At 34.6% G+C, this 18,709-nt stretch overlaps 1 protein-coding gene across 2 annotated transcripts in view; it reads right to left on the minus strand.

The window, feature by feature from the left end:
* Window positions 1–274: 274 nt before the first annotated feature.
* The window catches only part of npr3 (natriuretic peptide receptor 3), a 31,214-nt gene continuing 12,779 nt past the window's right edge, over window positions 275–18,709 (minus strand). Inside the window, exons 3-8 of one of the 2 annotated variants that reach the window (XM_088629544.1) lie at window positions 18,138–18,307; window positions 7,143–7,278; window positions 5,594–5,688; window positions 4,736–4,859; window positions 4,090–4,174; window positions 275–2,686 (exon numbers count right to left, since the gene is read on the minus strand). In XM_088629544.1, the coding sequence (XP_088485670.1) occupies window positions 2,575–2,686; window positions 4,090–4,174; window positions 4,736–4,859; window positions 5,594–5,688; window positions 7,143–7,278; window positions 18,138–18,307 (722 nt within the window). In that variant the 3' untranslated portion in view covers window positions 275–2,574. Of the gene's footprint in view, window positions 2,687–4,089; window positions 4,178–4,735; window positions 4,860–5,593; window positions 5,689–7,142; window positions 7,279–18,137; window positions 18,308–18,709 lie in introns of both variants that reach the window. The other variant, XM_088629542.1, reaches the window with a different exon arrangement.

The following is an 18,709-nucleotide window of genomic DNA, read 5'->3' on the forward strand; positions in this document are numbered from 1 at the left end:
CTGTCACTCAAAAACTACAATATAGAATTAAATGGTCTGATATTAAATATTATTAGATATTAAATATCTAAAATGATTCCAAATTATATTGACATTAAGAGGTGATATCCTATAATGTATACAGCAATATTTCTGAATTTTCTACAAAAGGTTTCACTTTTAAAAATAGATGTTGATAATATGGATGATTTAAATTTATCGTTCAAAAGCATAGAAGTGTAGTTATGCAAAAATACAGCTCAAATCACACAATAACTGAAGCATACACGAATAGTACATTTGGCACTTTAATAGCACTTTAAATAATGGCTAAATTCATATGTAATTAATTCCCAGTGTTTTGTGTCTGTGCAATTTCTAACATTGCTACATGATTGATCCAATAAAAAGCTAATTAAAAGACTTCTGTACATTGAAGAACACTCTGAAAAAGTATAATTTCAATACCAGGAAACAAGCAGAGTGTCTGCAACAGGTGTTCAGTAACACTACTGTATATTATTTACTATACACATTACTAAAGAAATTGGCTTTTACTTTGTACTGTAGGTTTCTGCAATCTGAAAAAAATAAATCTCTATTATGGGTTTTACAATGTTTTGTATGCCAGGTAGGGGCTGAACATACTCTGACTGAAAAAGAGAAAACAGTACTTCACTTACAGTCCATCAATAATGTGGTGTAAAAGCTCTGCACAAATGTTAAGAAAGAATAAAACATTATGCATTTACTGCCAGATTGGTAGAAGCTTTTTACCAGCACAGTGAACAAAAAGATGGATTTTCTTTAGTGATGTCTTTTCTAATGCCAGATGAATATAATGAATCCTTTTTCATCATCCTTTACACTTATTCTGTGTTGATTCACCAGCACGTCAATCATTAATTCATTTTTTTTCTCCACATTGTTTTTAGTTCTCATTAATTATATAGTTTGCACTCAGCCTGTAACCTTCACTTTGAGCTTCATAGAACTCACTACTGAGTGTTCCTTATGTGGAGAAAAATAACCACAGGTATGGTTACCTAGCCTTTAAAGAATTAAATTGATAAATCAAAATCTACATTTTAACATGTAGGAACATAATGAGGAGATTGTGTATGACATTTAATAGAAAAGGGAAGTCAAAGAATTTTCATCAACAGAATTTGGTGAGATACTGTAATCCCTACACTTTCTTTTTAATTATTGTGACTCAGATTTGTGAGGACTGTCTTCTGCCTAACATGCAAAAAAACAACATTACAGTTGTGATGTGCATATACTGTAACAACAGATGGCTGCTAGATAGAAATCTGGGAAAAAAGCTCAGGGAAAGATCTTGATATTTAAACGCAAAAAGGTTTAAATACCAAGAACGTAGGGTCCAAATATACATTTTCTTTTTGCTAGATTGATTTTGTTTTTAAAAATGTTTTGATTTTCTTTTCATATTCTTTGCCTGAATACATTTAAATCTAATACATACATTTTTCTCTGCAATATTCACATTGAATATAAATGTAAAAAAAGTATGCTACGCTGGCTGAATAATTTCTGTAAATATTCTGTGACATTTTGTCAGAATTCTAAAAGTACGCAATTTTATTATTTAGTCTAGATTATTCTAAAGAAAAATGGAAATCAGAAGGTATTGCCTCAAATGATTTCATTCATGCACATTGAAGCAGATTATAGAAGCTTCATTTATCCAGATCTTCTACTTTAAATTGTTTCCATTTTATTTGATTTTTTTGTTTTGTAGGTTAAATCCACTTTCAAGCACATAAGTCAAATATGTTGTAGAGTTTTGCATTGTGCTAGAGCAATTTAAAATATACACAGTTATCTGTTTCCCTGTATGTTTCATTAAGCCAAAGAAGTTTGAATTATAATGAAGTTTTTAAAATTTAAAATGTGTCTTTTGAATAAAAATGTTTCAAAAGCTGTACATGCAGTGGTGTAACAGTACCTCCTAAATTTTCTATCACATAGATAATTCATCATGCAGACATGACTCCACATACTGTATAGATCACACCTCAAAAGAAGAACAAAATTGTGCCCTTTGCCACAATTCATATTCCTTGATCCTGATCTAACAAAAAAAAGTTACATTCCTTTGTCGAAAAACTCCACTAGTCTCATTTCCTGGCATTTATGACAAGGTGTGTGAAATATCTGGATAAAAGAAGCCTTGTTGTAAACGAAGCACCACACTTTCCTCTATTGCCACTAGAGATATTAGACTTGTATTATGAACCTTATTTTTTACATTGGCTGCTGGAAGTACAAGCCTTTCTCAGCCAATCTGAGGTTATATACAGAGTGTCATCACTACCCCCAGACTCAATACTGGCCTCTAAAAAAAAAGCCCTATAGCTTAAAAATACATCCTTGTTTCTACAGAGATGAAATGCTTTGAAGTGGCAGCATGTGATCAATACAACTTTCCTGAGTTTCCGAAAGTCAAAGAAATTGAGATTCAAAAATAACTCTACTTCTTAAATAAAATGAGTCCTTCAACAGCCTGCAGAGTCTTTGGTCTCATCCACCGAAAACTTTCCCCCAATTGGATGCACTTTTTCCATTGCTCTATGCTGCTGAAAAGTTGGATCTGAGGGAGTCTTCTCGCAACTGGCGATGCTTCCCTATGTCACACTCCTCTCTCCGGGTTCTCCTCTCAATGGTTATCCTGTAGTTTTTTCTGAAAACAACAGAGGTCATAAGAATAGCCCATGCAGTCCTCAGTTCAGCTTTGTGTAGCAATGATTAAGTGCTCAGTACACTGCCTGCTAAGCAGGCTCAAAGAGTCAGGGACTGTCTCTTTTGAAATAAAAGCTTACAGTAGCTCGACAAACTAGGTTATATTTTAATCAGAATCAACAACAGAGACTCCTTCAGAGCACCCAAGAGGAAAATGCAATCAGTAAGATATGAAGAGAGGAAAAGGGAAATTATGTACACCGCTTTTTTCAAAGGGTCTACACTATAACGAGGACAAATTTAATTAGAGAAAATGCCTTGGGCGACTAGCAAAAAAAGATTAATTCAATGCAAGCCTTTTCAGATGTGCAAGATTAAAGCATTTCACCCTTGGAATGGGGAATGCCTTAACCCCACATTCCTCTTCTGCTTTGTAGTCTAACAATTCCCAGACTATTGCCACAAAATACACCACTTCAAATATTTGAACTTACTTGAAATGGCTCTCTATCTTTTCCTTTCAGGCTGATCAATGGAATTGGTGTGTTAACCTTTGCTTTTTTACCTTCAAATGCCTATGGATATATAAGCTGACTACACCAGCCAATTTGCAAAAGGAAAGGGTAGATGTATTTCACATAAAGATACTTTCCAACACCATAAGTCCAGACCCCTAAAGTACATAAGTATAGGTGTACTTGTACTGTTAGAATTCTGTAGGTTTATGTCTATATCAGTGTCATTTCCTTCTAATTGGGCATTTTTTCTCAAATCTGTTTAAAAAATGAGTAACATCTTGTAATGGTAAGAAACTACAACCAAATGTTTGAATTGAAATACAGCAATTTTCTTTGTAATCAGTGCAAAAAAATAATTTTAGTTCAGTTTTCTAAAATTTATAATTAAAAAGTTGTTTTACGTGTCTTGCATTCATTTATTTCATGCATTGTTTTTGAGTAGAACACATAATGCTTAAATCCATAAACAATCACATTATTACTACAGTCTCTTAATTATTGTAAGCGGAGAGGCAGCTTAACATGGATGTATTTGGAAATATATCAAGAATTTAGCATTTTATACTTATACAGAATAAAGTATATATTAAGTATAAGTATTTACAGTATTAATATAAAAACCTGATGTATTTATGTATACTGTATGTGACTGCAGCACATACACTTCAAATGACTACATTTCAAATGTTATTTTAATGGCTAATTTAATCAATTCAAAAACAAGTGCCACCAGCTTCTGTAAGGCCTAAACAGATGAACTAAACAAGGTTCAACCTTGTTTAAACAAGTATTTTAACCAAGTCTGATTTTTTTATATGCTTCTGGTTCTTAAAAACACAACAGAAGGTATGTTTTTAAGAAAGTGCTTTGTTTCTGGATCACTAACCTGAAAAAGTAGAAAGCCATTAGCAATGCAGTTCCCAAAAGAGCTCCAACTATAATACCAGTAACTGCAGATACTCCTAGTCCACCTGCTTAGGAAACAAAAGAAAGCTATTAGTAATCATCATGACTTCAGATGAAGATGCCTTCAGCTACTATAATACCACAGCAGGTCACTAGTGTTTAGCAATAACACACCAGTGCACTTTGTGCCATGTATTCTAATGGCCACTACTCAGTAGATAAAGATTTCCAAATGTGGTCCTAGGTAAGAAGGAATAATTATTTACTGCTCCTACATGTACATGTACTACATGTACTTTAAAGGTGGAATTTCCAACATAAAAATGATCAGTGATATTTAGTAAACAAACGGATTTAATAAAAAAAATTGTCTCTTGATTTTCAAATACCATGTACAGTATGTTAAATTCTACTATTGGTAAAGATACCAATTTCCTCATCATACTACACAGTAAATCCTGAGTTTGTCATTCATTTCAGTTTCCTTTGCAAGAAACTAGGTTTATCGGATCACTGAAAATTAGATAGAAAAGCACATACTGTACCAGCAAAGCGTTCTTAGCCTTTTGAGGCTTAATACTAGACAAAGGTCAACAATACAAAAAAAAACAGCAGAAATAATTTACATGATTTGTCAGGATGTTCTGGGGGTTCAGGATTTCGCGGTCTGCCTGCTGCAGGGAAAAGTTCAAACTTCATATTTGGCAGGATTTCAAAGCTTCCATTTATGCCATAGTAGTTAGCAATAACCTAAAGGAGAAAGACAAAAGAGCACAAAGGTCATAACTCCCAGCAGTCAGTGCCTTTATCAATGACTCCATGGCAGTAATTGCCCATGTCTTCTCTTCCTGAATTGGTTTCCTTTCACTGTTAGTTCATATGGTGACTTTCTGAATATCTAAGGGTTCTATTAATTTAAAACATTGTGAATGCTTTTACTGAATACCATTTAAGGTTCTTATTCTCATGGGTGGATCTCATTTGGTAGTGGATGGTACTGTATATCATAGTAAAAATGGTACTGTTAATGTCAGCCTTTATTGTAAGCTTTTACATTCATGATACAGTATGTATTTGTTAGTACATAAAATGCTTACAAATAGCCACAGTTAAGTCTTGTAACTGAACTCTATTTCCACAGCAATATAAAGCATTTTAGATTCAACTGGCAACAAATACATGCCGTTGTTTTTGTAAAGGATATTTTCTAACACAGAATGGTATGCATATCACAGGTTTTTGTTGCCATGCTTAAATACTGCGCTACATTGTTTAGGACATCAAATACGAGAGTTTGATAGATTTAAATAGCTAACGTAGATCTGCCTCTTAAAACACAGACAGCATGAAGAGCTTAGACAAAAGGTTTCTGTAAGGATGAAAACATTGTATCTACAACTGTCAAAAAGTTAAAAATTTCCACACATGGGCACTGTGCTTCCTGTAGAATGATTCATGAAAAAAAAACCATGAGGTGTGCTTACCTCATGGGTGCCTGCCTTAGTATCTGTTATGGACATCACAGAGAAATCCCCATTTCTATCACCATTGGCATCCATAGACACCTGGCCTGCAATGCCTAAGGAATGGAATGCAGGGAATGTGAAAATTAATTAGCTACAAGACCTGTACATTCCAAGGAAAACAAGAGCAAGAGTCAACACAGTCCGGACAGCCAATACAACAGGAAATCTCATCAGTCTCCCAGCATTTTTGTTGGCTTTCCCTCAAGAAATTGTAATTTCATCCCTGTGTCTGCATTCCGAAATTCTTGACATTTTTTAAGTATTATTTTTTTTTAAACGAGAAAATATGACCTTGTTTTTCTAGGGATCCTGCAGAACAAAACATTGTTATTTCATGTTGGATGTGGCTCTTTAGTCACTTAAGCATATAAATGGCTTAAATGGTGCATATTCTTTTGTAACTGTACCTTAGTGACTAGCTATTTAGTGATGCCTTATCTTTACTGCATTTTTTAGAAATCCTCAAAAAGGATGGTGAATTCTGGAATGTACAAATCAGCACTTTCAATTTTAACTAAATCTTCAGGCAAGTGTATTTAACTCCTGGCTATTACTTTCCTTAACGGGAATCTTGAATTCAACTATTGAATTTGTATTTAGAAGTATGCAATACTAAATCTCTGGAGAAGTAAGGTAGAGGAGCACTAGCTCTCCAGTAATGGCAAAGAGTAGCTTAAAAATGCTAAACTAAAACGGCTGGTTGTGTCTTGCATGACGCACAGGAAGCAGTCTTCTTTATTTCAACTGTAGTATTCAGTTACAAAATTGATCTTAATACTTTTATTTATGGATAGCACAGTGGTGTTGTGCAAACCTGGGCTCAATTCTGGGATCCTTCTTCTGTAAGATGTTTGCATGTTCTCTGCATATTTGAATGAGCTGTCTGTGGGTGACTTTCCTCTATCTCTAACACATGCAGGCTAGATTTGATGGGAGTGTTCCTCTTTCCACAGTAATGTGCTCTTAATCTTACCTTGAAACCTACAGTATTCTCATGGGATGTGCTTCTGATTTAATGCTCAACAACCTCCTTTCTGATGTGTTAGGATTTTATTTGTAAACTTAAAAAGTTTATTCCCAATCATTTTTCACATTGAGTAAGATTTGCTATTAATAATTCAACAATAAAGCACAAAAATATATGTGATTAAACTGGATCATTCACCTTTTTTCTGTAGAAATACTGTATGATCCAAATGCCGTTGGTTTCTTAAGCTATAGATCAGTGTGTGCAAACAAAGCAGCTCACCTTAAAACGATGCCTTGCAAAAGTATTTACCACCTTCCAAAGATGTCCCATTTTGATGAATTACAAATTACAGTATGTACACACATCTTTTAAAGTGAATATTTCAACTTGGATGTTCAAACCGATCACTTTTCTTTGGTGAAGCTGAAATGGGGTTAAATTGAGGGGTGAATAGCCCACACATCATCAAGGCCATATTTCTGGCCTTTTGGGATATTTCGGGAGTATTGATGAGAGGATTTTCCCATAATAACTTACCTTCAAAAGTTCTGTTCCACATTTGCTGTACAATTTTTGCTCCATCTTTCTTAGTGTAACCATTTTTCATCACTTCGTGAAGGGCTAAGGCATAAAGCAACAGAGCATCATGGAAACCCTCCACAAACATATTGATCTGCATGGAAAAGAAATAAGTTGCATTAAGAATAATGTGCATTGTCCTGGTGATCTTAACTGTCACTGCTCTGCACACAAACAATTTCTTCATTTCTTGTTGCAAAATGTTTAGATATGATCTATCCAAGAGGAATGGGTCTTTTAAAAAATGACACGTTTCAACAGCAACAGATGTAAAATGCGTTTGATAAAGCAAGTTTTATATCCCATTTCTATTTCGATATCAAATTGAAATGTTAACATCAAAAACACAAAACACAACACACAAATAATGCTATGTCTTTCCATATCACATGAGATTGATCACCGTTTTAACCTTTATTATTTCAGAACCTCATCGGGATGTGTAAGCCTCCATATCCCTGAACAGCTGATGTCCTCAAAACAAGTTTAGAAAATAATACAAAATAAGGTTGTATTTGAAAGTCATAAACATGCAAGCAGTGGCTAAATAATATAACTGGAGATAGTGAAATTACAGCACAATAATAAGAAGTTAGAATTGTTACCAAAGGTTTGTATTTCTTTGTATTCACATTTCAGAAGCATGCAATGCCACACAAGAACATACTGTACAGTTTGCAAAGGAAAGGAGGCCATTTGGCCTACTAACTAATATGGTTTTTACTAGCTAAGTGACCTGAGGTTCTCATCCATCTTTTTCTTGAAAGAACCATTTGGTATTGGCTTCAACAACATGGGTTGTTCCAGACTCACACAAAGTACCCCCTGTTCTCAGTTTTAAAATATACTTCCTTGTATTTTCCATTCATATTCTCTGGTTCAAGTTTCACTGTTGATTCTGAACAAGTCCATAGGTTTAATTTTGTCACCGGATCCCAAGGTCAATAAAATCCCCGCACGTCCATGAAAAATAATCATAAAAATAAAATCAATATGGAAAAGCAGTATTATAACGTACTGTAGTTTTCTGCTATTTGCTATGATATATTTATTGAAGAATAACAACTGGGAAGGACTTTTATGCCAGTGATACCAATGATAAAATTAAAATAAATCCATATGTAACAAGAACAGTCTCTGCAAATACAATAATAACACATCCTAGAGAGGAGGTATCTAGCACCACGAATATGCTAAACTGATATGCCTAGCAACAGGGTCATCATAGCAGTCATGCATTTTGGACCCACCCAAATAAAATGAGACAAGTGAAGACTTCTGACATACTAAGAAATACAGTAAAGGTACCGAAATTCCACAACACATGTTTCAGCTTCAACTGGTTTCACCTGTTCATTGTCCACAAGAGTAATTGCTGTGAACCATTTTAAGAGCACGGAGAAAAGTTCCACAATAAGTTCAGTACAGTCATCTCTTTGTGCAGTCTGCCTCATGGCTCTAATTCTAGAGCAAATATAAAACAATCTGTGGGATGTACTGAGGTTCTGTGGTGGTACACAGGAGTAATATTATCTTCAGTTGGGAATTTCTTGTGTTTGTGCCTGGAACAGGCATTCCCAACATCAATAACTCAGTAATTCAGACGTTCTTTATCCAAAGCTATTGCCTTTCCCTGCTTGCCATCAAAAGAATGCCACACAGAACACCCAAGTGAGCATTTACAGACGGTTTACTGCCTGAATACCCCAAAAATAATTAGACTACAAGTCTGTTCCTAGACAAACACTTAAACACTATTTGTCTTCTAGAGGAAAGCATGAGACATAAAGGAATGTAAAACCCATTCCCCATGGTTTTGTACAATATTCCATTGTAGGATTTACATTTGATTTCATCTTGTTAACCTGCATTTATATACATAATGGTGTAATAATTTACTTAATAGTATAAACTAACTTTATAGTTAACGTCAACTTCAGGAAAAATTTGCATGTGAAAAGATACAGATCTGCACCATTTACTTCAAGAAAGCATTGCAAAAAGAAAAAGTCATGAACAAGGCATCCTCCAAAATTAATTTTCTTCTAAGGCTCTTATAAGCAGTAGGAAAAAAGAAAAACAGCATAAAACTACTGTAACTATTGAAGAATACCGTACTTTGTTTGCTGTTATAGTAGCTAACCACATACAATTAAGCCACAGCTGTGTTAAGATTCAGATAACTAAGTTTGAAGCCTACTAATCAGTGAGGTTGCCACTGGCTTTAGAGTATAATACAGTTCAAAATGCAAACCAAGTCTGTTTCAATGGCAGAACTCCTCTGGTCTCTTAGAGACATTTAAATGTTTTTCATTAGTGGACCAGATACTGGGTCTATAATTCATTTGACCATTGTTTAGGCTCTGTAGCTTGGGTGTTCAATGTGTTTGCAACAGCAGTTATTAGGTTCCAACTGTGTATTCCACATAAGCATGAGACTACTATACATTTTACTTCCATCATATTGGGGATCAGGCAGCACTGTTTCAGGAGAGTCAGTGTTTTTGCAGGCCTTCAGGCCAGGATAGCCTAGATCTGATTTAAATAAAGTGATAACTGTAACTGTAAATAGAGTTTGCAATACAATTATATTGGACACCACCACTTCCTCAATACTCTTATCTCAAATCAATTTTGTACAGTAACTGGGAGAGACAATTACCCTTAATCTTATTAGCTATAACCCTAAATCCAAATTAGGTAGTAATTCTGACCAAGAAGTGGTCAATCTTAGCACATTTTTGCTCAACAGTATGTCCAAGTTTTTTTGTTACAATCTTGTTAATCACAGCATAAGATGCAAATTAGAATAATATGAAGAAACTATCGTGTTACAGTAAAGAGTCATCCACATTAAACTGCTGAAAGAGGTTAGTTAATAATATTACTGTATGTGAAATGTTGCTACTTAAAGATCAGAGGATACCCCTGTTAATCACTCATACTATACCTTTTACCATAATAATTTTTAATTTTCTTATTAATTAACTGACAGTTTGCATTTAAGATCATTTTATGCCTTTAGCAGTTTTAGGTCTTTTGGTCTGTTCTAATTGGGATTAAGGAGCAAGTTAAAATACATCTGTTTTAAAACCAATCCCCAAATCTACCCAGAGCACAGGTGTCTTACTGTAATAATCATTAGAACACAAATGTAATCCATGTCCAATCTGTTGTCCTCACAGCACACTGCCATACAGCACACTGTATTGCTCTTGGCCATGGGTCAGTTCAGATACTTTGGAATGTGATTTTAGATCACTCTATTCTTTTTTTTTAAAAAAAGAATGCTGTTTGTCACTTGTTGCCCTGATTTTAAAGGGCTCTGGCAGGAGAATGGAGCCATTCATTGTGGCAAATTGCTCCCTGGCTGATTGAAATATGCTTCCTCCATTGCAAAGCGAGTGGGATAGACACAAAAGGTTGCCTACAGTATCAGTAGTAAAATTCTCAGCTGACTTAACATACAGGATTTCCTCATTTTAAATTATAACACAGATATAATCAGATGCACACAAAAATCAATACAATTCTAAAAAGTGATTTAAGAGATATACCAGTCTACAGTATGTGACCACCCAGAGCTTTGCTTTCCCATGTCAGCAGTGGTAGATGTGAAATTAAAGAGTGAAGTAATTCCTGGCACAGTAATTGGGATGAGCGTAGACAATTTATAATGAAAGGTACCCCACATAGAAGCATTTTCCAAGGCTGACTAAAAGCACCCCTTTGTGTATAAACATGTTGACTCATCTTTTTTCCTTCATTCATGTGACAATCAAAATGGCATTTTATATGTCTATAAGATATGCTCTAGTAAATTCCAGGGACAAAGGGGATGTTTGTTAACCCTGCAATGCATTTCTGGGATTTTACAAGGGCTGCAACAGAAGCAATGAAGGCAGTGTTCAGAAAAGCAAAAATATCAGAAGCCAAAAAGAAACACCATTTACCCCATATGAACAAATACAATTTAATCAAATCCTGGTTAATGTTGCACTCTCCCACATAACCATAATAAGGTTATGTGATTATTTAATATTAAGCCCCTATAAACATTTTTAAAAATGGTTTATTTTTAACTGACATTCCTATCAAACTCATTTGAAGTTGAACCACTTGTTGAACCAAATTGAATTTGAATTTCAGTAGAATTCTAATACAAATCAGTTCCACTTAATGTATATAATTAAATCTTACTTTTAATATAAAATGTAAGTTATATTTACAGTATGCCTACTAAAGTTGTGAATTATCATAAAAATATTTGAGCAATGTGTGTCCTTGATGTCCTTGAAATTTTGGGTTATGAACCAACTTATCTTTTATAAGACATCTGTACTTGACATGGTAAATTCAAAGAAAACAGTGAAAACCTAAAAGCCTCACCTACCCGTTTTGCCATTTTCATATATACTATTAATGAAAATTCCTAGGATTGTTTTTATTTTTGAATGAATCACAATAAATTAATTACACTGGTGTACATGACAATCTGAATCTTACTTGCAAATCACAAAGCACATTGTTTGAGAGATTTTTAAAAACAAATTCTCTGTGCTTTTCCATTTTTATTTCCATGTTAAGTTTAATTGCATTTTATTCTGTATTTTGAGTATAAGATTCTATGTCAAGAGTGATACCGGTGCTTGTTTTGATTGTAGACCACCTAGGGCAAGTTGCCCACCCCACTACATTAATAAGATGTGCTGTTTGCCATCAATTTTCCTGCAAGGTCAGTTGAGTCTGTCCCTTACTGTCCCCTGTGGACAATTACACTTTTAGGTTTTCACATGTGGAGTGCAATCCATATTTATGCGTGGTTTGCAGAACTTCTCTATTTACTGTAGTTGTTAGTGTGTTCACTCTCCTAAGGTCAACTGGTATTTACACAAATATGTCAGGAGCGTTATTTACTCATATTATTAAACTAAAATTACTGAAGCATATACTTAGGCAAAGTCTGTGTGAATTGGGGGCACTAGGGGGCTGCAAATATACTTTTGATTTTTACTAGAGGATTGTTATGTGAGGCTCAACTATTGAATCCATTTAGTTTCCTAGCAAAAGACATTTCTGGATGCATGTTGAAACACTGTTTATAGGTTCTACATTAAAACTATAAAATAGCTTCCAGGACTGTTATTATGTTTTGTTTCCTGCTGAAAATGATCCAGTCTACACTTGTGAAAGGATTCTTTGCTTCAAGATTTAAAATAGGAGTAAAAAGTGCCTGAAGCTGAATTGGGAGCACATTGAAGGACTTAAGGGATGGTCCCAGAAACTACCATAAAACTTAACCAAAGATTCTTGCATTATTAGCGCCTAGTTGGCTAACTGGAGACCTTCCTGTTCTAATCCTTGTAAAGATATTTTCTGTTGCCATGATTACTTTTACATTTATTTTGGGGCAGAAATGTATTCTCTTTTAATAGCCCTAATGACTTAGGTTAGGGATAGTTATCCCCACACAAAAATATTGCAACAGAACTACCTACAGGCTTTTTGTTTACACAATGCTCCCCCCTTTTGAGAAAACAGGATTTGTGTGGCGAATAAAAATTTGCTTTAGCTTCATAAGAGCTTTCCCTTGACTGGAGCATTGAGCTTCAATGTTGTGAAGAATGAATAATATGAAAGTCCTGTCAAAGCAGCCAAATCCTTTGTTTTCACCATTGAAGTAAATGCAACAGATTTAACAATCCTTGATAATGCTGGGTGTCCTGACTTTCAGCTGAGTTTAAATTCTATAAGGTTTGCATTCTTGCTTCAGTGTTCCTGTGGAATCACTTGAGATGAAGGTCTTCAAAACAAAGACAAAAGGAATTCAAGGGTGACCCCACATTCATCTCTAATCTAGTGAAATGGACTTGGACATTGGTATGGTAACATAGGTAATTTGGCCGTTTCACTTCACTGCACCCAGACACGATTATCCCAATAAAGAAGATCTGTCTCAGTGGTATCGCATTTTATCGTGCTGTACATTGGGAAACAAAAAAGAACTGAATATCAGAGAGACTTTATCACTAAGGTTCTGTAACTGCTTCATTAAATTCAAATGTGTTTAAACAATAAAAATGAAAGAATGGACAAGCAGTGCAGCTGAATCTTTAAACGTAGTATAAGTGTAAGTCGAGGTAAAGAAAGTACATAAAAGTACACCATCTTAAGCCATCAAAATGCTTAAAATGGCCAATATTCTGCAGCATTTAAATGGATGAGATGATCTGCCTGTCAGGTAGAAAGGATTTAAGTTAACAATTTAAACCCAATTACTGGAATTTACTGTAGGTTTTGCCTCTAGGGCACACAAGTAAGAACACAACACGTTGTAGCATAATTGTGAAAGGATTATATTACTGTTAGTAGAAATTGTTCAGCACTGCTTCTGTCTCCTCAACTGTGCACTGCATTATCTCCTGCAAACATCATCTTCACCAACAGTATATCATCAACCTAAAAAAAGATATTCTAAGATATTCAAACAAATTAAAGAAAAATAAGAAAATTAGAGGGTGCCTTAATAACTGGCTGCTTTTTTTGCAATTAAAAGTAACCTTTTGGTCTCTTGCTTCAGTATTTATGGTTCAAGACTATAAATTAGTCTTTTTATTAGTCTCAAAAACACTTCAAGGAAAAGCAACCAATTGTTCATCTTTTCTGATCTACTTAGGCATCCCTTTAACCAGATGAATGAAAAGATGTGTTATTTTCCCCTGTGCACTTTTGCCCTGATGTTGAGGTGCTACTTTCATTAATAAATCGAATTATTTCCATTATCTCACAGGATTGGTATCTGCAGATCCACAGACAGATTTAATGAGTTCTTTAAAAATTCTGGAAAGGAGAACAATTTTAGAGAAATATTTCAAGGAGATGAAAAATAATTCTTCCTCTGCTCCTACATCTCCAGCATTCCTGAATGAATTTAACAGTGCAATAATCCAACACACCCACCTACTGGTTGTCATTGCATATAAATATTTTGGGAAGAAGTTATTCACTTTGGAACTGTTTAGTATTTCTTACAGAAAAATCCCAAGTACAATCCTTATAGGTAATAATTTTCTATGTTTCTATGTTCTTTTTCACACTGAAAATGCTTTTTGAAGGGGAAAGACTTGCAGAAAATAATAATTAAATAAATGCAGTCAGCAGATATTTTACACCAACTAATGCGTAGGTGTATTTTGTTTGAGTGGGAAGAAGAGTACCATTTCCTGGACCACGTCTTCACTAAACACATGTGTAATTTCAGTCACTGTGACTTATTGCTTGCAAATCATGTTAGATTAAACTATTAATTTATTATTAAGGTGTTATTATTTATTATAAGGTGTGCCTATTACGAGGGATTGCACTTTGAAACTTAAGCGCAATCCTTTCCTATCCACTTATCTGTGGTACAAACATCAGACATATTTTTGCTCTAATACATAATGTTTGAATCCACAGCTGAAAAACATGCACTTGTTTGCTCTGAATTAATAAGATAAGCATATAGATCGCAACAGAAATAGATTATGCATTTTTATTGCCTGTGTTTAATTTATCAATTGGTAGTCTTTTCTGTTCACATGGTACATTCCATTCAGCATCACACAGGGCTCTGTAGGTCATTTGAGGTATATTACAATCTTAGCCCTGTATAATTTATCATATAATTATTATTCAGCTTTGGGAACCATTTTAATTTTCTGTAATGTAGGTCTATACTGAAATGCATCTGCAGTATGCAGTATGAGCAAAAGAAGGACTGAATTTAAAAAATGTTATACACTGAATTCTAATAAACTGCATATTGAATAAATAAAATACATTTTCAAAAAAAATCTCAATTGCGTTGCTATAAAGAACAGTTAAAGGGGAAAGTGAGATAGGGTGATATAACAAAAGAACAGCAATAATATGATGAAGATGATACCAAGTGACTTTATATTTCTTAGTGACTTTAGACCTATTTGTAGCATGTGACACTAACCAACTCAAGAATTGTATGTTAATGCTTTGCTTTGATTCAATTATGTGTTTTCCTTTTCAACCAAGCTGTTCCTTATTAATGTACATTATACTTTGCACTTGATTAATTCCTAACTAAATCTTATGATACTTCTCAAAATCTTGGTCTTGGAAATGTCCAATGTGGAGCATTTTGAAGTGAAATCATGTTAGCACCATGTACGAAATTGAATATTTGAAAGAACTTTGGGTTTGCTGTTTTACAGAATATGCAATCATATGCTTTGCCTTATTCACACCCTTCCTATGATGTCGCATTTGGTGAAATTGCACAACATTTTAAACTATATTTTATTCAAACCTGAATGCTCAAAGACTTTTAAGTGTAAGATTAGTCACAGTAAATATCTGCAAAAGCTAAAGATAAAAAAGTTAAATATGCTGACTGCATAAGTATTCAGAACTGTGAAATCAATATTTGGTGCAAGCACCTTTGACAACAGCTACAGCCAGTCTTTTGGGTATGTTCCTACCAAATGTGCACACTGGCAATTTCAATTTCATTGGCAGTTTCAATTTTTGCCCATTCATCTTGGCAGATTTTCTCAAGCTTTCTCAGGTTGTTTGGGGATCACTTATGGACAGCAGATTCCCAATAGGATTCAAGTCAGGACTTCAACAAGGCCACTCTAGGACATTGACTTGCTTATTATTAAACCACTGCAGTGTGCTTTGGATCACTGTCCTACTGAAAGGTAATTTTTTGTCCAGGTTTTCTTCTATGATTTGCCAGAACTTTGCCATCAGTATTGATGAGAAGCAGCCTCATAACATCAAGCCACCACCACCATTCTTAACATTAGGGATGATGTTGACTGAGGGATGCAATACTGTATGTTCCATTTGTATCAGATATATCTTTTTGCATTTAGACCAAAACATTCAATTTTGTCTTATATGACCTTAAACCCTTTTGCCACATATTTGCAGCATAACTTACAGTAGTTGATGTGTTGCAATCTCCATATGGGATCGTTTTGTGGAGAGACCAGGATATTGTTGACCTACTGTACTGTATGTACATTGTCTCACCTATCAGCCATTAAACACTGTAACTCATTCAAAGTTGCTGTTAGCCTCAGAGTGGCATCCCTTACTATTTCCTCCTTGCTCAGCTGCTTAGTTTAGAGGGACAACCTGAGTGTCTGGGTAGTACCTTGTTAAGTTCATTTGTGCACTTAATTTAATTTAATTTTTGCCATAGCAAAAAAATGTGAAAATGTATGAAATCACGACTTTTCCAAAGTTGTGCAAGGGTTTGGATACTTTTGCAGGGTACTGTAGATTTATTTCCTTGTACCTTTGTGTAAATCCCATTTTCATCTCCATTTCTTTTAATGTTATACTTTTAGTTCCTGTGTTTATACTTCAAGCCTGGCTCTCTTTGTGAGCAACCAGCCCATTTAATGTACAGTACCTAGAGAGAAGATACAGAACTCCATCTTCTCAAAAAGCTGATCTTAATTGTTTTCCAATTCATTTCTGGAGCTATTGTTTTCTGGTTCCATTAAGACACTGAGGGATAATATTGACCAAATATTGCAGTTATCCTAAATGTGGTTTGTAGAGCAAACTAGAACCACCATCACCTTGCATTGCTTTTTCATCACCACTAATTACAAACAAGATATCAACTTTTGTGTCCATAAAACCCTGGCACAAGTCTGTTATACAGTATAATAACATCAGAACATCTTTTCATTAGGTAACATGAATTTGACATTCACAATAATTGTATGAAAGTAAGTGTGTTTCAAGACTTGTTCTAATCTTAAGAGAAAATAGCAGATAAAACAATATTTCAATATACAATATATAATATAATGATTCAGGTGGGTAGCTGCGTCAGCATGCATAGTCTGCAAAGGAACAAGTAATAGGTTTATTCCACGCTGAAAAGAGAAGAGAGAAAACAGAACGTTTACTTGTTCCTTTGTATAATATAATGATAATGATTATCCCTCTCATTTATTCATTATGTGTCATGCTCATGATGAATTATAAATATTAAACAGAATTGTATTGATTTATTGTAAATTAAGTATTCTATGTGTTTACTGAAACCTTTAAAACAGAGAAATTGTAGCAAATACATTTAAAGCTCAACATTTATATTCACAAATGATTTAAAATCCTACAGCTAGTCTGCTTTTCATTTGTGTCAAATCTTCTAGAGGCCAGTTCTGTTCTTGTTTTAATGAATTTTCTCCCAAGTTTCAGACAGCCAAACATCCAGGCCTTTACTATGGCTATTAACCTTCAGCAGTCCATTCATCAGCCATCGTTTGTTTCAACATGACAGCTCCTGCTATTCCCTGTCACAGAACCTAGATGGCTTTTCAATAAGGGCTGACGTAAAGGAACAATAACCAAGGCGAAGCTTTAACAGTCTCCCTGGCTGGTAACTTCAAAACTGTATGGAACCCCTGGTTGTGCCATTCAGGAACACAAACAAGAGGGCTGCTGGTCTCTGACTTCAGGCTACATTAAGCTGTGTCTGCAACCGATCAATTACCCTTAGGAAATTAAACATCATCCACTAAAAGGCTTGTCTGAAACAAGCACAAACGTGGAAAATGCAGCCCTCCATCATTTGCATTTCATCTTCCCACAAGAAAATACAGCTAATTTTCATAAATAGCTGCTCATTTCAAATGAAATCCTGAACATGCCTTAACTTAAGACTCTAATGCAGATGTTTGTCTTGTGAAAATATATTACACAATGCTGTATAAACAGTGCACTAGCACAACATTAGTTTCAATCATTTTCTTTCACAAACAACACCCATTTGCATTTCCTGGTCTAACAGTGAAATAAACAAATAGAAATGTTATGCAACGGAGATCTAGTCTAAAATAGAATGGTAAGAGTTGTGAAAATGACCCCAAATCAAAGCAGCCAAAGAAACCTGTTGTACAACTTACGCACATTTTCACCTTCTTCATCCAGTCCAACTTTCTGGAGTGACTTTTTCACCTCTACTGAGAAGTTTTCAAACTCTGGCTTGATACTCCTCAATAATGTCACAGTCTTGAGGGCAGCATATGCCTGCTTGGCTTCTGCATCATATTTGTCTCCTCTCTGCCAGGATCCATTTCCTGTACAGGATTGATATAGTGGTGATATATATTTTCTTGAAAATCAGTATACCCTAGGGGACACTTTGTTTTTAAGATCAATAACCACAGAAATAACTAATACTTTACACTGTATTGTAACGGTAGAATTGAAAAGTAACAGGACTATACAACATTATATTAAAAGACATCAAGAAAGAATGAATTGACCAATGTGGCCCATATGCTTTATGTCCCTGAATACCGTAAATATCAAGACGGGGTTTGATAACATATCGAAATGATCTAAACAAATCACGTGAAGAATTAATAACTGGTTCTGCCTTGGTTTCTTCTATACCCTTCATAAAAGGTACATACTGTATGGCTGTCTCTGGTAACTGGCTCACTCATTTCTATTGACGATGTACTGTAACAAGAGGT

The sequence above is a fragment of the Lepisosteus platostomus genome, chromosome 4, assembly GCF_059453375.1.
Source record: "Lepisosteus platostomus isolate fLepPlt1 chromosome 4, fLepPlt1.hap1, whole genome shotgun sequence".
NCBI lineage: Eukaryota > Metazoa > Chordata > Actinopteri > Semionotiformes > Lepisosteidae > Lepisosteus > Lepisosteus platostomus.